We start from the raw sequence: 21,759 nt of genomic DNA on the forward strand, positions 1-21,759 counted from the left end.
AGACTGTTCATGAAAAATGCTTTTCCTCAAGTGTTACCATTATTTGGAATGCTGTAAAACCCAAGATCCAAACCCTTCCCAGGATAATGTGGGCAAAACACTAATGTGTGTTTGCCCACGTTAGGTGAAACAGCAAGAACATGACCTGTGCAACAATTAAAAATAAAAACAGTTTCATCAACAAAACTTTGACCATTAAGCTACCCTTCCAATATATATCCATCTCTCTCTATATATATATATACATCTATCTATTGATTTTTCCCCCACTAAAACATTACATTAAAGAATGAGCTCATGCAACCAGTGAATGTTTCACAGCAATCTCAGTAACCTCCACACATACTCAATATTGTTATCTCAGTTCCAGGAAGCACTGAAACACACAGTCCAAATGCAGGACAAAGAGGCTGATTAAAATCCAGACACACATAGCCTGAAGGAAAACAGCAATCCCAGACTAAAAGCATGACAAATGCTACAAGAACACAAGGCGCACTGACAAAAGGAAAGGCAGGACTATATAGCATTAGACAGAGGTGAAGCCCATCAAACACAGATGGAACTAATGAGAGTGGGGCAGACAAACACAAAAGTGGGCATGCAAGGTAAGCAGGAAGTAAAACTACAAGGAGACACATTAGAACTAATCTTCAAAGCAAAACATGACATAACCCAAACAGAGAACCCTGGCACATAAAGAATAACTCTAATAAACACAGAAGGCACAGAGAAAACATCAGAAACAAATAAAACCTGATATGTACATGATTCTTCAGACTCATCACCTAACAGAGAAATGTGCAACATATTTTGAATACATACCAAATCTGAACATATCCACAAATGTTGCTAGATTTTAACAAATCTGAGATGGTAAATTCCACCGATTATTCACTTACATGAGAACAGGTGGGAAATGCATGTAAGAAGGTGACATCGCCAAACAGGAGACGCAAAGCAGGCTGATATCAGAAGGACCTGAACCAACTTGTCTCACACTAACACATCTAAAACCAGGTGAGAAATAAGGGTCTTGCTGTGTTCTACTTGAGATGGCTCTACCTTAGCCTGATGTTGAAAGGGTACAGATTGGTGCAAAAGAACTGACCGTAATGGAAGAAATAAAGTCTGTGATAGTGAGAATTGTTTAAAATCAAGTTTTGGAGATACAAGGCAAAAGAACCAAATTAATGATCGATGCACAAACCCACTTCCATTAAAGCATGTTCAAAGTTATAACTGTTACACGTCGGTTTGACAGAAGAATACGTAAGAGCTCAAGGTCCTTGATGGCAGACATGTGAAACAGCTCAAGGATGTCACTCGTTTCCCTCCTCTCCTTCACTGAGGAGAACAAATCCTTAAGAACAGATTGCCTATGAAGCAGGAAGTTTTAGGCTCTGCTCCCACTGGGCTCATCCATACTAAAAATGTATGCACTTAGCACTGTAAAGCACTTTAGCTAAAAGCTCCCACCAAACACTACATTAAATATGGCATCCATAATATTTTTGGATTTGTTTGATAAGTGCTCTCAGACCTCGGGCATGCTGCTGGCAAATGCAAGCATACGACTGCCGATTGGTTCATTAAGAGGGCCAGGCTCTTACTCAAGGTCAGCGCACACTCCAGCAGACAGAGGCTCCCTTTGTCTGCTGGAGCGTGTGCTGATGAAAATGCTAATGAAACATTTTATCATCGGGGAGTCGTTGACTGCCGTGTCCCCAGCATGAACTGGACCGAACCAGCTGTTTGTAGAGGGTTATGGCTCTGTCACTGGAGAGGAGAAAGCAGTGAGCTCAGCACATCCAGCACTGCTGCCTGCCATGTACTGGCTGTTTGAGGAATCTGAGCAGAATGATGAAGAGCTTGGAGATGTGTTATAGGCATCAATAAAAAGCACCTGTGAGTGCTGGTCACACCAAATCATAGAAAGCGCATTAAAAGTTGTTTAACTTGTTTCGAGGTGTTGCAACAACAGGATGCTGTTGATACCATAAGGAACAAGGACAAGCTTAATAGACAATAAAGCAGAGAAGCATCCGCTGATCCTGAGATCTGCTGTAATTCTGAAACATTTCCCAAGAACTGAAGGTATTTGATCAATGCGCTATTTCCAGACCATTATAAAGAACATGTGAACACCAACATTGGTTTCTTATTTCACAGCCACAAGCTACATTCATAGTTTTAAAATACTACTGTAAAAAAAAATATTTTGACATGAAATGAATCAGCTTTAAGCAAGACGTCTTCTTCTTCTTCTTTTCTGTTTGGAACAAAAGAAAAGAAGAGACATTTCATAAGCTATAACTTCATATGCTCATTGTTCTCATATGACTCAGAAATATACTTCCTCCTACCCCTTATAACTTAAAGTCAAGTCAAGACAATTGGACTTGTACAGGTCAATGTACCACGTAAAGTCTCAAAAATGCTTCACAGACAGGACATGTAATCATCCTCCTCCTCTTATTAGGATAATTTTCCTTCCTCACAATAAGATAAATAGGATATTACCCTTTCCCCTAATTTACACATACCTACACAGTGTAATGATATAACACCTATAATAACAATGCTCTTGCCAATGTTTGTTTGTGGTGCTAAGTACTCAGCAGTGTTAGGTGAAAGGTTTCAGATCAAAGAAGATGTGACCTGGCTGTGGGGGATCTGACATGATTTTTACTGTCTGTTTCCTTGATCTGGAAAAACACAGGTCCTGATGAGTGGGCAGGGTGGGTTATGAAACATAAAGAGCATATCAATAACTTTTAGTGCATTTTAATGAACACCTCAGACACTAAAGGGAGTTTAGTGTCTGGCCCTGCTTCCACATTGGAATATCGCATGAGTCTTCATATATAGGCCTCCCAGTGCACACACTTCTACATATTATTACAGCTGAAACGTCCTGTCATTCATTTAATCAGTTTTGAAACATCATATTCCGCTTTTATTATAACAGATAAGAGTGTTAAATGCCATGCCCTGCAATGCGAGCTCAAAAAAATAAATTTCTGTCACATATGTTGCAAAAACAAATATTGAATCTTGGATCTGTATTAGCAAAAATTGCGTCTATTTTCACATTTATATTATTTTAAAAAATGCTAATGAGGATGTAACAGGATAGAACCGGTGACTTCGTGCATTTGATTTGTGACATGCTTATAAGGGTATTTTTAGGACAACTCACCACATAAAACGTTCTAACCTGAAGGTTTCTGCAACCATTACACACTAAGAAGCTGAGGGATAGCACATTCTGTCTCCTGCTGGCGGAATAATCTTATTTGAATGATGGGAATTTCCAAACAGATGCAGCTTTGTGGCCTAATGCGCTTAGCCGGAGAGATGGTCCAAAAAACCAAGTATGTATGCCTCCCGGTTACGTAGCCCATAAACAACGTATGCCACGGCTGAGCCTTTCAAAATAAAATGGTTGTTCTCACTCCAGTGTTTTGTATCACTGCGCTGGACTAGTCAAAAATCATTTTATTCTGAAGTGTGCACACGGAAATACAACTCTTTGGATTTTGAGTAGCTTTGTGAAAGGTTAGCTAACGCGGGCTAGCCTGATATGGAAGAAGAGGGAGCAAGAGGAAGACTGAGGGTCTACCTGAGAAAAGCGGACTGGCTGGGACTAGTTCTGAGGGGTGATTTCGGGAGATAACGTTACATACTAGAAGGAATGTCCTCCTGGCTTACAACACCACAGAGATAGCTAAAATCACGGGACAGCCGCAATCACTACTAAAAACATGAAGCTGACAGCTGCGGAGCGCCTGTTAACAACCCGCCACCGTCGAGTTTAGCTCTCCGTGGCTGCAGCTGGACATTAACGGCGACGGAACCGAGGGAAGCGTTGTAGCCAACGGGAATCTTTGTTCGCGTTTTTTCCCTTTCTTCTTTTTTTCCCTTCTTCCATGGGACACAACTGGGCTTTACCTCCGCTCTGCCGTTGTGTTACCGCCGTGACAGCAGCAGTCTTCGGCTGGTATCGACTGGCCACCGTGGTCCCTGCATCTTGTGGACTCCTAGCAGCTAAAGTTTTTTGGCTTATTTGACGGACGCGGCAGTCATGTTTGCTGTACGAATCGTCACCGCAGACTACTACCTGACAAGTCCCATTAAAGACCTGGACGTCTGCTATTCTGAATTCAGGGAGAGCGACGTGAAGAAAGTGCCGGTGGTGCGGATATTTGGAGCAACACCAGCAGGTTAGCCTTGTCCTGTGTTTTATTCTCGTTGATTCCTCAGTAAGCTAAAGCTTGCTGCACGCGGCGTGTCACAGGTTTGTTGCCTTCGCTGCTGCTGTTTGGACACGCGCGCACAAACACATCCGCGCTGTATTGTTCAGAGGAAACCTAACGGGTGTTTTATGTATGTGACAGGAAGATGTTGTAGGGTGTTGACACGTTTTACCAACGCGGCATGCAGCCCTGTTGCAGTAGTGGGAGCCCTCCGCTGTGCTTTGTTTTCGCTCCATCGTGGTGCGGTGGCGGACACCTTTTCGTCCGTGGGGCTCCGCTTGTGTCTCTGTCTGCCACATGTGGCATTCAGGGAAACTGGTACCTTTTCCCCTGCGATGCTTTTATTGTATGTATAGCAACCTGTGGAGTGTGGCTGGCATGCAGATATATATATATATATATATATATATATATATATATATATATATATATATATTGGGGGGGGGGGGGGGGGGGTTGGTAAGTTGAAAGGATAAACACCATTTTGTTGCCTAACTGTAAAATGGGTGTCAGTATTATATGGTGGAAGAAAAATGTATAGAATAATTACTGTATCATGTGTTGATAAAGCAGGGCAGTCGTGACTTTACATTGATAGCCTTGACAACAGAGGTTGCCATTGTATACAAAACGGGACATGCATTGTGTGAGTGTGTAATGTTCAGCGCTACAAGCCTGGACAAGACCCCTACAGTATGTGGAGTAACCATCGTGGCTTGCAGGTGCTGCTTTGGATAAAATATACAGGACAAATGTATTGCAGATATTTATTGTAGATGTGTGTTTTTTCTGAACTGTGCCACATGCTCTGCTCTTCGGTAAAGCCATTACAGCCAGGCATTCTGGCCACTTTAATCCCCACAAAACAAAAGAATGGTTTTCCTGTACAATGGCACAGCATTAGCAACCTGTGCCAAATCCTCCAGCAATCACTGTGCCCTCTTTTCAACCTAGTTTGATGGTTGAAGACACATTGCAGTGTAGTGACTATAGATATTCTGAGCAAGGTTTGTCCCCAGTGGGGGGAAATGGTGAGTTACACTTGCCCCCTTGCCCAATCAGTGCTCCTGGGTCGCAGGATGACCTGGAGCAGCGTCCAGCAGGATGTGCCCTCAGTGAGGATTAAAGGATTTACAACAGAGGGGGGGAAAAGAACAGCGGGTCATGGTGAGGAAGGTGTCTACTGTGGTTTGGCCCTGTTTGTGTTCAGGTCTGCACGTTCGCATGCAGTGCTTCTCATGCAAATTGAGTATACAGACCCAGAAACTGCAGTGATGGCTTGTTAGGTGAATGTACTGTATGTTGATCAGAAAGTACCACAGTTCAATAAACACAGTGTTGCAATCCCTAGAGCAGAGGCTTGCGCTGATTTTAGTGTGAATGATAAGGTCCAATATTAAAACCTGAAGTGCCTGGTGGTGTGGATAACATTCATTGTTTTGCTGGGAAACCCTGCATCCTGCCAGTCATGTGGACGGTAGTTTGATTTTTACCACCCAACTTGCCTCAGATAATGGGACTTCTATCCACCAACGGTATCCTCCAGCAGGACAGATAAATGTCCTGCTGGAGGATACTGGAGGATGCTGGAAGAGACCAGTGTGTTGACCCGGCCCCTGAACTCCCCAAATCCTTATCCAAATCAACTTCCACCAGAGAACAAGCCCGTTCCATGGAGGTTCTACGTGTAGCAAACCACAGAACCCAGAGAATTTGCTTGCAGTGTTTCAGTGCCTGACACCCAGACGTCTTGTGTACGTTATGGAGGGAAGAGCTATTTTAGTAGCACAAAGCCAAAGCAGTTGTTGTGGCTGTTCTGTGTATGTTATTAATTAATAGCTTTTTCTCGTCTCAAAGTGTAGTAGTAGTAGTAGTAGTAGTAGTAGTAATGATAGTGATAAGCAGATCCATTGTTTGAACGTTAATGGTTCATTTAAGTAATTTTTAAACATTTTTTTTGTCTTAAACAATTTTATTTCCCCTTTCTGTTTGATATGAACTGTGATAGTGAACCGCATAATCTAGGCTTCCTGTCAGATAAGTCTTTGTTACCTTGGGCTGTAAGAAGTCATCATAATTTGATGGCCTCTTAATAAAATGTGGTTGACAGTAACTAATATATTAATATATTAATGTTTTTGGTGTTGGAAGATTTAGGAGGCTACACACGTGTGCAAAAATATGCATCTGAAGGGAGGTGTACACTAAAACAACTAAATGGTACAGGTTTTTTTTTTTCTTATTTGCCAAAAAACCTGTAGCAAACACAAGTGCACTGGTGCAGGTCACTCAGCTGAATAATATCCAGCCACATTCCACTTGTGCTTTTCCTGCTCTGACATGCACAAATGTCTGCAGTGAAAAAGAGCCAGCTACATAATTGTCATAACAATGATGGTTTGTCGATACGGTTGGTTTGACCCACGTGTGTTTGCCAACACACTTGTCTAAATGCCTATGCCTCTGATCCTATCTGATTGGTTAACATTCTTGAGTATGCAGCAGTGAAACAAAAGCGAGGATCCCAGTGGAGCATTAAGAGCTTTCATTGATTGAGTCCTTACAGGTTCAGCAGCACACGAACGAGCCTCGTTTCTCTGCTGTGCGTGTTGTATCTGCAGTTTGAATGTCGGGCTCTGTGTTGTTTCGACTTGCAGTAATGACAGAGTATCTTGTCTGCAGTCTGTGCATCGCGGTCGTTGCCCTGCAGATTCTCATAGTTGGATCCCTCTCTTGTCCAGTTTATGTATCAGTTGTGTGGCCACATTTTCAGATTTGAAATTACATCACCATCTGGAAAGCATTGAAGTGGAGAGGGATCTCTTTCTTTCTTCCTTTCCTTTCCTGCAGCTTAGAAACAAGCCATACCTACTAGAAAGTTTTTTTCTTCTTCTTCAGATTTCACTTTGCCTTTTATGGTTTCATTGCGTTGACTCCTCAGACTGTTCATGTGCCTTTATCATTAGCATGTTTACTCTGGTGTAAGCGGTCAACAGCGCATCCACACCACGTGGCTCTTTCCACAACCCCAGGCCTCATATTTCCTGTCCTTCCCTGACCTAAGCCACGCACACTCCCACTGTGTAATTTGATGCCAAGTTTCCTGCCTTTTTTCCCTCCCCACTCTTTGTTAGCTTTCAGAGACTGTCCTGCCTCTGCAGCACACTTACTGTACATGCATGCCCATCTTTGGTTTAGCTCAAGAGGAAGACAATACAAGGAATCCTTTCGTTATAAAAGTTATTGGTGCTGTTGAGGTGCCGGAAACCTTTTAAGGGCATGCATCTCCAGGCTTGAAGCTGACAAGCTAGATCTAGATACGCTGACGGGGCCTGGTCCTCGTGGCAGCAGGAGGCACGCTGTTTTGGTTCATCGCTTGGATGTGTACACTAGAGTGTTTGTTGGGTACGCTTGAGAGCGGAGAGGGGGAGAAAGTGCATGACCAATTGACCTGAATGAGAGGGCCAAGCATTGAAGCCCAGAGGGTGGTAAAAATGAGGGCCTCTTCCTCTACTCTGGCCCTTTCCCTCCCAGGTTTAGCACTCTCCAGGGGAACCCTTAATACCATCTGAAGGAATTCCTCCTGATCCATTAATAGGATAATGGGCAGACTAGAAAGGAGACTGGCTCATTAAACAGAAGGTCATTGTTCCGTTTACTGTTTACTCTCCTGTCTTTCTGTCGGTTACCAGGGTTCACTTATCGTATGATTAAGATGTTTATTTGTTGACAGGTTTTCTCTGGAGTTGCCTTTCGTTCTTTTCCCCCACTGATTTTACACTTTTGTTTAAGCTTAAGTGCGCCAGATGTAATGGCTACAGGTTTACCATAGTGATAGAGTAGAAACACAAAAGAAGACCGAAGGCTGCTCTGCACTAATCCTCCTCCTTTGATGTTTTTTTTTTCCCTTCCCTTCAGATGAGGCCCGGCTTCTTGTCAGGGTTTTTTGAATCTTCAATAGAGGAAGAAACATTTTAGAGTATTTTCGATGTGGGGACACACAGTTACTGTTCATTTGAAAATCAATTAAATACTTGATGTTCTACATGCAGAGGACAAAGGAGGTGTTTGGCATTTTTGGTTTTTTTTGGCAGTACTGGCAGTTACAGTATGTTTGGAGAGCATGTGCAGTGACTTAATGTTTTAAGAAAAAGGTATGTTATTATTTTTAATCTATAAATCCTGTATGACTAATGCGTTTAGAAGTTATATGTTTTGGTTTGACTTATTGACTCTTCTGATCACGTATCTGATGTCAAATGTTTCCACAACATTGACTTCGTTGGTGGATGAATGGTTAATCACAATACTCAGGACCCCCCCCCACACACACACACACACACCTCTCCACAATTCCATTTTTCCCTATCATCACTATCAGTGTGTCATTCTTTATTGAAGTGAATGTGATTGTTTCCAAAGATTTACTCCATGCCTGCCATTGATATGAACTGACAAAGCCCAGCCTCCTGTGTTTGTGTCATTGGCTTCCACTCTTAACTCACTGCTAGGGCTGTAACCAGGACTAACTTCTCTGAGGACAGATTTGCATTTATAATTGTTCCATATCTGTCCATCTATGGTTGTAGATGAGTTAACAGTTGTTGGAAAATGTCTCTTGCATACTAATGAATGTGTGTGTTTGTTTGTGTGCACATGCACATTAGTTGTAGCACATTTTCAGTTCACTCCAGAGGCAAGTCACCACACTAACAGTCGCTCTGTACCCATGGTCTGCTGGTAGTACTACCATTTTTGTCACATCTCCATTGAAGGGGCCTACTGACATCCTCTCTGGGGTGTGCTGTCTGGTTTCACAGGGACTTAACCAGACGCAGTCAGGGGAGCCACGCTGAAGAGCTTTAATAAGTAAACAGGCAAAGTTAGGGATGTTGGATATAACGATATATACCTGATGACGATATAAAAACACCTATTGTTTAATTTTACACTATCGTTTGTTTCGTGGTGTCGCAAAATAAACTGTTTACGGCAATATTTTTTTCATCGTTTTGATGGTCACTGTAGTGGCTATATTAATTAAGTTCTCTCTTTCTCTTATATTTAATATAACCACACTATGGACGGACAGGCGGCAGTTTTTATGCGTTGTTGTTAGCAACAACGACGGTAAAACCATCGCGTGTCCCTCCCATACCTCCCTCCTCCCGCTCACTACACTTGAGCGGGAGGAGGGAGGTATGGGGTCTTAACACACCCCCGTTCTCTGCTAGCCATCGGGGCGGGGGGGCTGGGAAGAGATGCTGGCTGTCCGATTGGCCTCCCTGCTGCTGCGGAGCCTGGGGCGGTCTGCTTGCCTCCACCCCGGAGGGAAGGGTAACATCTCTTGGGTCTGGGTGCCGTTTCCATCTCTGGGGGTGAGGATACCTGGACCCGGGGTATAGAGTATGTTTGGGGAGTGTGATTGTGTGTACATGTCCATTTACATGTCCGGGTTTATTCCTACGTTGGGTGAGTGCTGAGTGTTTGTATATGTGTGCATGAGGGTGGGAATGCATGTCTGTGTGTGCCTGTTTGTCTGTGTCTATATGTCAGGTCGGGTCTTAGACTCCACCTCTCTGGGAACTCCCAGGCCCTCCAAAGTGTGGAGGCCTATCTCCCCTCACCACACTCCCTGCCGGTGACTGATGCCCTCAGGGGTCGGTGCATTGTTGGTTCTTGGTATCCGGGGCTGGGCGCTCAGGTCATGTGCCAGCTCACTCCCGGTGGCTACTTGGCGGGGCCTGGCGCCTGCTGCTCGGTCAGGCCTCTTCCGGGGCGCGGGGGGCCCTCGGGCCTCCGGCCTCTGTGCCTGCGGCTCGGTTCACTCTGGCACAGCTGGCTGCCGGCGAAGCCGGCGGGCACGCCGGTGCAGCCCCCTCTAGCTTCTGCCCGGTGGCTACTGGGTGACCCCTCGTCTGGGGATCCTCAGCCCTTCCCATGAAGGTGGCACGGATGCCCCTCCGGTGGTCCTCCTTGGGCTCTTGCACTCTGGGGCCTCTGGATGTCTGGGGCCTGGATCTCCTCCATGCCTGCTTCATGCCCTGGGGGACAGGGCTATGGCTCTCTACATCCTCTAGCAGACCATTACATGGGGAAACCATTTGAATACAAGCGCGCCGATCCACACAGGTGTGCACATGGGTGTTCACTGTTCGTAGACTTAAATCACACCTTTCTTGGCTGCTACTTCAAAGCACATTGTGCGCTGTCTGTCCTGCGTGCTGCACAACAACATTCAATATTTAGTATTTACTGCTGTTTACACTTAGCTAGATTAATGCGATGGTGTTGTGTATAGTATGTTGCTTTGTTTTGTTTTTTTTGCTTGTTTTCTATTCTTTTTCTCTCAACAGGTGATCCCGGAGATATTTTTTCTTCCCCCCTTTCTCACTGTCCCTCTCCCCTTCTGTTTTTCTTTTCCTTCCTCTTTCTTTCTCCCTTTCCTATCCCTCACTCATGTCTGTCCCGTCTGTAACAACTGAAAATAAAATAAATAATAAAAACAAAGGTCGATCAAATGGACCAATACGGCAATGCCATGATGATCCATTTGGCAAAATAAATCCATTGGGTATCCTTGTTGGTCTTCAGACAACAATTCTGACGGCTAAAGAACCAAATGGGACAGGCGGGGGAAAAAAAAAAAAAAAAAAAAAAAAAACCCATCGCGTGTCCGCTTGTTTATTTTCCACATAAACCTTTCACAATAAAGCTCAAGATCCTGTTGAGACTTTTCAAAATAAACTGAATCACGTGAAAGAGTATGCGGAGTATTTACGGATGAGAAGCAAAAAAGAGCCGTCAGGTGCTAAAAAATAAACCTTAGACTCAAACGTTAGAACAGGCTTTTCCCTGCATCACGCCGTGTTATAAATACTCACAAATAAAAAGGCGGCTGTTACAACCTGTGTCTAAAAATGTATAGTTTCATGCATCGGTTAAAACACTCGACTCCAGGTACACGACGCCCAGCTGGAAACACTTCACGCAAATCGAGCTGCCTGAGATTCACAGATTTTACAGAAAATGTTAAATTTTTGTGATTTATATCGTTATCGGGATGATAGATGTCTTATATCGGGATATAAGATTTTGGTCATATCGCACAGCCCTAGGCAAAGTCCTCTGACTCCAGTTCACATAGGCCTGTGAGCATCACATATGGATACGGAGGAGAGTTTGTCTCTGTCTGAATGCCAGAGTACCACAGCTGGTCTTTGTGGTGGAATACAGACAGAGAGGCTGGATAGATGAGCAACATCTAGCCAGAGGTGATGAAGTCATTCAACTTTGTGATGTGTTACTGCTCGAGTGTAATTCACATTTGGCAATTTTCCAGATCCTTTTAATTTTTTTAAAATGCTCAATAAGTGGAAGGCACCGCATCTAATCCAGCATATGGCTCACACATTAAATTGACCAAAATAACAGTTTTATGGTTATGAATGTAACACGACTACGATGCTGTGTCAGCCTTTAATTTCTATGTGATTCCAGAAAACACTAAACAAATACAATTCATGCAACTTAATTAACCAAAGAAAGTTCCAAGCATTCACTTCAGATTAGTAAACATCTGAAATGCCCCTGGGGTTGAACTTTGCAGAGTACTTGGAACTCGACAAAGATTATCAGAGTAGTTGTAGTAACCACCTGCAGTCAGTCGTGACTACACGGTGACAGGCAGTGGTTTTTGTGCCTTGATTGGCAGGACAGTAGAGCAACAAGACAGGGAATATGGAGAAGAGAAAGTCCAGGTGTGACTTCCAGCGAGTGGTTCAGTTGGTGAGGATCTGGATGAGGGGTTTCCTCAGCTTGGTCTGCTTTTGTCTTGAAGGAGCTGTGAGTGTACAGAGGCTCCCTCAGTGTCCTTGCTGCTGCTGCTGCGACAACCTGATTGATGGCTGTAATAGCTCCCTCCGGCTTCTCTGTGGGTAACCGAACTCATCACTGTCGAGGGCACAAGCCTGACACTGCAGCATACTTTGTCCCCAACACATTCTGTTCCCTTTCACCTCGATTCATGCTGAGGTATTAGAGGTGACTTTACATTAACACCCAGAGCTGCTGGATATCTCTTTTTCGCCCCACAGGTTAGATCAGTACTGTAGTTCCTATTGTTCAAGTTTGACCCTGCCACCCCTCCCCCTAATATTCTTTTCACAATGCTGCATCGATCCACTAAAAAGAATCAGCGTGTGCTCCTTCATGGTGAGTTTAAAGCACCTGCTCGGCTGCCACTGTAACTCAGTGTCATTCCCACAGACATGTATGCAGCAGTACAGTAAGCACTTGGAAAGCGTTGTTTTGCTGTCTCCTCTCATTCTCTAACCAGTGAAGCCAGCAGCACTGCCAAAGTTAACACAGATGGAATACACACATGTTGACTGCCTTCTAACATTCCTGACAAGGGCTGTACCATTACAGCATGCATTATTTGAACAACGTTTTAAGGAGGTGCTCTGTAATTCAACTAAAAGAGAGATATGGAAAGATAATGTGCTTCTAAATTGCAGGAAGCTTGCTGTTATGTCGGGGGAGACCCATGTATGATTTATACAGGCCAAAAAGATGTCTTCTTAGCAATAAGGAAAGCTTAGAAGTAATCACTTTATTCCAATTGTCTCATGTTTGATTTTTGTAAGTTATAGAATATTAGCACATCTGCAGCACAAATTGTTAAAATTGTAAAGGCAAGCAGTCAGCACCAGGTAAAAATGTCTTTCTGTGCATTTCCCTGTTTGTTGTGCTCTCTGTAAAGGTGTTTTAGCAAGCTTTTCTTTAAATCTGATTTCTTATCGGAACACTCGGCCTGTCTGTTTTCCAAGTCAGTAGGGCACGCAGGCTGTGACAGTGCGAGGCCTTGGTGGTGCTGCTGCTGTTGTTTTTCTGTAGCTGCACAAGTTGCCAGATGGCTTTGCCAGCGAGGTAATGTGATTTAGCTCTGTGACGAGATGCATACCTACTAGAGAGGCATGAGAGGTAGGCTCACAGGGAGTCGTCGCCTCTCAGTTTGGCTCTATGGAGAAAGAAAAAACAACATTTAATGTAAAGTGCAAAAGAAGGGCAAGTTCTTCAGTATGGCACCATGTCTTCTTTTTCAAAGCAGATTGTTTCTTTAATGTGGTTAGGGGTTGCCTGAAAAGGGACCATGTTGGCACGTGTTGTTGGGTCATTTTAGGCCCTCGGTTCAGCGTCGGTCTCTTCCTCTTTCCCTGCACCATTGTCCCCTCAAAGGAGGGGAGGGAGAGAGAGGGTGGGCCCTGCTTTGTGCACCCAGCCTGTGAGAGTGGGAGACTTCCCACTCTGTGTTCCCTCAGGGCCACTGGCACTACTGCAAGAGAACTCTGCAGCATTTCAAGGCAGATTAAGACCTTGTTGAAAAAGAGTGAAAGAATTTGGCAGGCCGAAGAAAGCTTGAATCACTGCTGGTGGGGGGAGGGAGGAATGCTTTGAACCTACCATGCTATGCCATTCAGCATTGATATTAATGAGGCGTGCGTATGTGTGTGTTGGTTGGGTGTACGCACGTGCACTTACAAAGTCAAATAAAGCAGATAAGTTTGTACCAGTAGCGATGGGTATATCAGCTCGGGGTGGAGTAGCCTCCTGTTGCTTCAGCGTGTAAGCTTTCTTATTAACCTTCTGTTCAGTGATAGAATTTACAGGATTTTTTTTTTTGTCTGTTGTGTAGTAATTGAATTATAGTTTGGCTTTGGGATCACGTAATGCAGTATACTTCTCTGCCAAGAGTCCTAGATCAGGTCCAGTGAGATGGGATGGAAGGATTTAAACAACTAAATTCTTCTGCAATGTCAGTAAGCCAATTGTGTTGTTTTGGTTGATTCTAGTTTTTATACAACTCAGACTGGATTCAATTCAGTGTTTCCAACAGATTTAGAGTCTGTATATTTGGGCTTTTTTGTTTGTTTGTTTGTTTGTTTGTTTTTTACAGCCACTCTTATGTGCCGACAGACAAGACTAAGTTTACCCTGATCTTAAACACCAGGAAAGGCAAAGTCTTGAGCCATTCAGTTAGCTAATGTGAATTAATTCTTGTGTTTACATATATAAAAACGGTTCTTAAGAAGTTAAAAAAAAAAAGGTGAAATGTGCAAATGCTATGACTTAATGCAGCTTAATCTATTCAGTTGATATCCATCCACTGGTGGCCACTCACTGACCTGAAGATGAATGAGGTTAACAAATGCATTGTTACTGGATTGCTTCCTCTTCATGCTGTCGTTGGGTTAATATAGCAGGTGGCCTGAAACTCAGAACCAATGTGAATGACATGTGGTTAATGGCAGTGCTGTCGTAGTATCAGTTGTATCAGAACTCCAGGGTTTTACTTCATCGATATTAAAGCAAAGTATTCTGCTGATTAAGGATGTAAACAGTAATAGACATGTGGTTCATTGAATCACTGACTGAATTTCCAAGGATGACTTCTTAGATGGTTCTGTGAAACAGTCAATTTGCTGCATCAGGGTGGTGCTGGAACTGGGGACACAACTGGTTCCTAAAGATGTAGGTATTTGGCTGATTGCTGATTGTAGCCAGTTCTTTTATGGCATAAACTGGGCCATATTAACACTGAAAGTAAAGTGGAATTGAATGTTGTTTTCTAAGCTTCAAATATCTGCATGTATTTAGCTGCAGAGCATATTTGCTTTATATGAGTGGATTCTGCCACCTGTGCAAAGACTGGTGTTCCTGATACCCCCCTCCAAAAAAACCAACAACACGAATCAAAATCATCTAGCCCAAAAAAAAAATCCACAACAGCAAACAAAACAAAAACCAGTCTTGCTGTCTTTTTCATACACAACTGCACAGCTCCAACTGAAAGGGTTCTTTTTGATCCATTTTTAATCCCATAGCACTGTACAGTCATTTTGAGGGCAGGCTTATTAAAAAGGGGAGGGGGGAGGGACGTTTTGCAAGCCAAGCTCTAAAAATAGCCTAGCTTGTATGTACATATGTAAGGGCATGTGTGTTTGCAATGTGACTGAGCCCTGTCTTTGTGTGACTAGACAACATTCTGGTTGCTGTTGTTTAACTGGTCATCAACTCTTTCTAAGTGCATGCTGAGTGTCTCCAGTTTGTGAGGTGGTTCTGCATTTTTGGCAGACACACACAGCCTCCCATCTGAGAACTTAAAACCTTTTGTTCCTCGAGGAACTGTGTCTAGACCTGCTCTCTGTTCTCTGACTGTAATCTGTTGCCATCCTAGCAATAGCTCAGCTGCAATTTGGTGTGTTTGCGTGTGTCGTTATGGCTGTCCCTGTGTTATGTCGAGCGAGTGGGAGGAGAGGGGGATGTCGCTGAGAGGAAGAGAGAGGAGGAAAGAGAGAGAATAGGCATTTATGAGCCTTGCTCGCCCAATGCAGCAGCTGAGCTGCCGTCCCTGCTTCTCGTGATGTGTGGCAAGAGCAAGACATGCTGTGAATATCAAATTTCGTCAGAGCTGAGAAAAGGAGGGCAAGCAGCGCTTGGAAATCACTCCAGTTGTCTGGCAAGAGATTGCTGCCCTCTGATAACTGAGCTGCTCTGGACACATGCAAACAGCATCCTCTAGCACCGTGGCAACCACTGGGCTCTAGCCAGTTCTCCCCAGACTCATTATGAAATCTGTAGCATCTCTCTGCAGTTCTCGCTGTAATCCGACTGTTTATAGGATTTCTCCCATTTCCCTGAAATGGAGTCTCATTTTGATTTCTTTTCATATTTTATTGTTTTGTTAAACTGGTCATATCCAGCTGCAACATTTTTATTATTAGTCTACTAAAGTAGCTTTGCATGTTTAAAACCATTCAAAATTGATCATATACTACGACTTGGTGTAGCCCTCAATTCATCCACTGTCTGATTTTTTTTTTTCTTTTTCTTTTTCTTCGGTAATCAATACATTTTTCACCCTATTCATTACACTGGATATAAATGAGTGAGGTTTAAGGGCAGGCAGTGCTTGGAAATCATTTCAGTTGTCTGGTTTGAGATTGCTGCCCTTTGATAAGTGAGTCTCTCTGGACACACACAGGGGTTGTGCAGCTGCAGTGTTCAGCTGCATAAGCTGACCACAGCCCACATAAGATTAACAGCAAGAATGTTAGAAGAGAGACACGGCATTTTAAGAAACCTGCACTGAAGTCTTTGGTCGAACTCCACAACAGCAAAGATGGTGAAAGGCATATAATTTAAAACAGGGGGGGAAAAGCCTGCATGAGTCAGCAGACGTTTCTGAAACTGTTGGTTTTTATTTTTAAATGAGATTTGACCTGCAGTTCTGTGCATGCAGGGCTCGCAAAATTTCAAAATCCCTGGTAGCCCTTCGGGCAAGGACTCTTCAGTTTTTGGTAGCCCAAAATAAATTTAAGTAGCCCAAATAAAAAAGAGAGCAATTTTTTGATTGATGTTTTGTTTCCGTTACAATATTATACATTAAAGTATAATGTAACAGAAACAAAACATTAATCAAAAAATTCTTGAAACACAAATTACAACATTGTATAAAAATTACAATCATCAACTCAAATACTTGGTTCTAATTGAACAGAAATTTCTATGAACTTGTAAGAACTGTGTAGAACATGAATCAGTCTGTGTCAGATCCTGAATTTGAAATTTCCACTGAAGTCACGGGTAAGAGGCAAGTGGAACCAAGATCGAGGCCATTTAGTTTTTGAAGTTTGCAAAGACTGCTACATTGTGCCAGTGGTAGTTCACTCTTTGCAACATAGTAGCTGTTCTAAACAGATTTTTCAGGTTTATTTTTAGTATGTTATTTGCAATTGGTGTTTGTTCTGGGAAAGAGATTGCAGACTGAGCAATAATGCATTTCTAATGGGGGTCTTTCTTAAAATTACTTGTCCCAGTAACAAAGGCGCTTGTCGACTCAGAAATCGAGGCAAAACCAACAACACACCCGGCAGAACATTATGTTATTTACACGGGTGCACATAAGTGGTCCGCATGTGTGCATTCGCTGTCAAAATAAAAGACGCGCACCAGATAAGAAGTTGCAACGCGCGTTTGCGTCCATATAAAAGGCTGTTTTTGTCCGCTAGAGTGGGATTTTCACAGCGCATTCTGCACCACATCTCTGTGCGTTCATCATTTGTTTGAAGCCAGCTGCAGGAGGTGAGCTAGCTCACCTGCAACCACTTTTCCGAGAATACGCGCTTCTTTTGTGGTTCGGACTCCTTCTGACGTTTCTTTGGAGGTGGAGGAACACCAAAGTAATTGCTTAAAGGAGCTTCTTCGACATCTTTAAGAGTTCTAAACAAATGTCTGTCCTCCTCCTGAAAATCTTATGTACGCAAACACGCGTTGCAACTTCTTATCTTGTGCGCGTTTTTTATTTTGACAGCGAATGCGCACCTGCGGACCACTTATGTGCACCCCTGGTTATTTAGCTCGTCATATTGCAGCCACAGAAATTCTTTTGTCCATGAAACCATAAAGCTGCACTTTCTTTTTGCCTTATAGTCTGATTTGTCATAACTTTTCCGTTTTGTGGTAAGTTTTTCTTTGGCTGTCACTTCTTCACCCTGACCTGTCTTATTTGGCTCAGCAGAACTAAAATATATATCCTGCTGCTTTTACACACGCACTCACATAACGCTCAGCGATTCTCTGCGCGATCAACCTCTCACATGTTTAAGCTGCGGGAGATTTCACTTGTCATGTTTGCATAGTAAGCTAACGATTGATAAGACTATGTCAGAGGAATTGGTGCGCAAATTATCATCACTCACCAATCAGTGCTGTTGCTCTCTATACACAGTTTGCGCGATTGCAAAGTGAAAGCAAAAAACAAGCGCAAATTCAAACGCGATTTCAATATGTCACATATTGACAGTGGCTCACCGATGCCAATGACATAATTACCCAGCTACATTTCCGAAAGAATGAAAAAGCATTGACATATATTTTTCCTTCCTATGATAGCCCGACGGGCAGGGCAGAGATAGATTTTGGTAGCCCAACTGGAAAAATTTTGGAAAGATTTTGCGAGCCCTGGCATGAGTTTTGGTAATGGACGCTTCAAAACGATTGTCCAAATAAGGCTATGTTCACACTGCAGGTTTTAATTCTCAATTCCGATTTTTTTTGATCAAATCCGATTTTTTTTTTTTTTGTCTGGTTGTTTACACTACAAATAAAATGTGACAGCAAACGCGCTCTAGTGTGAACGGTTCACGGCCCTCAAAGCGGCCCGCATGAGCAAAAGAAGACATCACACACAACACGCTCTGTTTACGGAAGTAAGAATGGCAGCTACAGAGCTAGTAGGTGTTGTTGCAGCAGCAATTTCTGCACAGTTGTAACCGACAGAATTTTGACAAATTAATTAGAGAAAGAAGGACACAGAGAAAAAAGAGAGCCCGTGCTTTAACAATGGCCACCATGCTTTCTCGTTTGTCTTCTCCGGTGCAGATAATTGCCGTCTGTCTTGTGTCAGTGACGTAAAAGACGGATTCAATGCGACATGACCATTCTAACAGCAGTCGCTTTCTAAAACATCAGATATGTATCGGATTCAGCACCACATATGAAAGTGACTTAGGTCGGATTTGAAAATCTCAGATTTGTGCTGTTCAAACTGTCATACCATGATTGGATATGGGTCGCATAGGGTCAAAAAAGTCAGATTTAATGTCCTTTCGCCTGCAGTGTGAACGTAGTCAAAGTGCCTGAAATGACTTCTGCTGAATAACAAGACTTGTTTCTATAACAACACTTTGCCGTTTTACGTTTACGTGTTTAGGATGTAGGTGGTGATGTAGTCTAAAGTCCCAAAATACACTGAACGAGATCTCTCGATTCTAATTAGTTAAACCTTTGTGGAAAGCATAAAGTGACACACTGGTTTAGGAGGAATCACATTCTTTTGGGCTGTCAGTAGGAAGAGAGACTGCTGTGCAGCGTTCAGAAGCCGCCTTGTCACCGTAAAGCCATTTCCTCACAGTTAATACAGGCCTGAACTTTTCTAAACGTCACCTGGTGGAGTTGTATGTGAGAATGCAAATGTCAAAGCACACATTAAATGGTCTTTAACTTGTCAGCTTTCTAGTACAAAGTCCCCGTAATGGCCATTTGTGTCCATCCCACTACACCCACTATTTAACAGCAACATAGTGGGTGTAGCGTATGCTTCCTCCTGCACACTCTATGCAGGCTGAGTATTTCACATGTAATTCATGTAAAGATGGTTTCAGGTCAAAAAGCCAAAAACTGCACCTGACTATTTCTTTCAGCCTGTAAAATGCAACACGTAGGTGCTTACATAGTAGATATCCCCAAATGATTCACTCTTCGTTTAGAGTTGTGTTAAATAGTTGCATATAGTGGCTACAACCCAAGTGTCTTTGTGTTCACCTTCAAAGAGTTGTGCTTTCTGTTATGTTTTGAGTATCCCTGTGTGTGTGTGTGTGTGTGTGTGTGTGTGTGTGCTCTGAGGATTTCCCCTCCACTTGTCATGGTTCCTGCCTCTCTGTCGTCCTCTTGCTCTCCTCCTCCTCCCTCTTCTGCTGCCCCTTACATTCTTTTGTTTTCCTCGATGTGCTCTCCTAATTTCGAGGGTTTTCACTCTCTCTGCCTGAATCACATCAGTGTTTCCTCTCATTTCTGCCCGCTGTCCTTCCCACCTCCTCCCTCTCTGCTCTCAGATTGTCCTGGAGTGGCGCTGAGGGAGAGCCGCTTCACCTCACACACGGAGGCAGTGTTTACAGCCAGAGCAAGTTTGGCCTTTTCTCTCACCCTGTCAACTCTCCCATCCCCTTCCCATTGTCCTCCTGAACTCAAAGCTTCACACACACAACTTTAAATCTCACTCTCCCTTCAACAGCCACCTCCTTTTTTTCATCTCGTTGCCTCACACACTTGCTTGCTTGAGCATAAAGTGGTGGAGATCTAAATTGGCAGGAGCTAATTGAGAGGGGTCAGTGGGCTTTACTTGGACTTCATGCTTTATGTAAAGAAACCCAAAACACAACAAAAAGCAAGAATCAAATATAAAATATGTATCGGTAATCAACATCGCATGTCTAGTTAAGACTACAGAACAGACGAATAAAAGTTTTTCTTGTAGTTTTTGCACCTCTCATTGTGGAAGTGGGGTGTGGGGTAGCTGCTTTGACAGGGAACATGAGTAGAAAAATAAATATAAATCCTCTCCTCTATGATTGATTGTGTGCAGTGAAGCCAGGTTTTAATTGGATTTCACTTCTCCTCTGTTGCATAACTTTTTTTTTTATTAAGCATTGCATGCTGGTGCAGCCTAATTGCACTATACTGCTCCTACATTTTCACCCCCTCCTCCTCTTCCTCCTCTTGTTTTGCTCCAGGAGTCAGGGCTCTGCTGGTGTGTGCACCTCCTGCCCTGATCCTGGCCTGCCTCCCCCAGGGCTGTGCTTCCTCCTGCATGGCCTACGCTCATGCTCCCCATATTTATGCACAGTGCTCTTGCCAAAGAGATCTGCTTTTTCCCCTCCCCCCTTTCTCTCTGTTTTGAGGAGTTCAGCTGAGGATATGTGGGAATAAAGTGTCCTAGTTCACAGGGTTCTTCCTGTAAACTCTCAGCCTGCTAATTACTCTCCCACTGGATGGACTGCTCTTTTCTCTTTGCGCCCCCCTTTCTGATCACTCTTTTTTTCTTCTTCTGACTCTCACTTTTACTCTCTTTGCACTGTTTTTCTCTCTGTCTGTCTCTTGTCTGTTTCTGTTCACACTCTAGTTTTTCTTTGGCCTCTCTCTCAGATCTTGTACTTTGCCTCTCTTGGCCCTCCGGCTGTATCCATATTAGTTCTACAAGTTTCAAGGGCTTTTCTAAAATGTTTGTAAATTTTTGTATCAGAAATTTCACCTGCTCATGGCAGTTTCTGATAATTGATGACATGCTTGTTGTTTATTTTGTTGGTATTATTTGCTTTAATTTCTTAACAACAGTGGATCCTTACCAGATGTATGTCAAGTGTCATAAATGGAATTGATTTTTATCAATTGCTCTGACAATAAGCTCCATAAGAGCCACAAGAAAAGCATTTCTCTGCACATTGTTCTCTGCGATGAACCTCCTCGCTACATTGATTGTTACTGATTCATATCTTCGCTGCCCTTCCTCTGACTCTACTCAGGTGACTAGAGACATGCAGGCTGTGAACTCTTTGACGTGAACTGATTTTTTTCCCCCCCTGTCTTTTTCTTTTATCCCAGGAAAGTTGACTGAGCACACATGCTCTTTCTTAGGACTGACCTTTATTACTTGTTTTGCTTATACTTTGCATATACCAGACTGAGTGCTGCAAAGCCACAGAATGTTTTGTCAGATTTGTTAGATTTTGTGACAGCAAAACATAAGTGCACTGCTATTAGTGTAAGAATGTGGAATATTCTGTGTAATATTTCTGTGAAACATAATTGCAGGAAGTTAAAGATTTTCAGATAGCACAGATAGAGATTGTGGCAACATTTGGAAGGTTCATCTGAAAAC

At 43.2% G+C, this 21,759-nt stretch overlaps 1 protein-coding gene across 2 annotated transcripts in view; it reads left to right on the forward strand.

Annotated features, from left to right (window-relative positions):
• The first annotated feature begins 3,522 nt into the window (after window positions 1-3,522).
• The window catches only part of rev3l (REV3 like, DNA directed polymerase zeta catalytic subunit), an 85,486-nt gene continuing 67,249 nt past the window's right edge, over window positions 3,523-21,759 (forward strand). The window contains exon 1 of one of the 2 annotated variants that reach the window (XM_085134202.1): window positions 3,523-4,226. In XM_085134202.1, the coding sequence (XP_084990328.1) occupies window positions 4,088-4,226 (139 nt within the window). In that variant the 5' untranslated portion in view covers window positions 3,523-4,087. Of the gene's footprint in view, window positions 4,227-4,715; window positions 8,414-21,759 lie in introns of those variants that run through there. The other variant, XM_085134203.1, reaches the window with a different exon arrangement.

This window comes from Neolamprologus multifasciatus, chromosome 15 (genome assembly GCF_963576455.1).
Source record: "Neolamprologus multifasciatus chromosome 15, fNeoMul1.2, whole genome shotgun sequence".
NCBI classification, from domain to species: Eukaryota; Metazoa; Chordata; class Actinopteri; order Cichliformes; family Cichlidae; genus Neolamprologus; species Neolamprologus multifasciatus.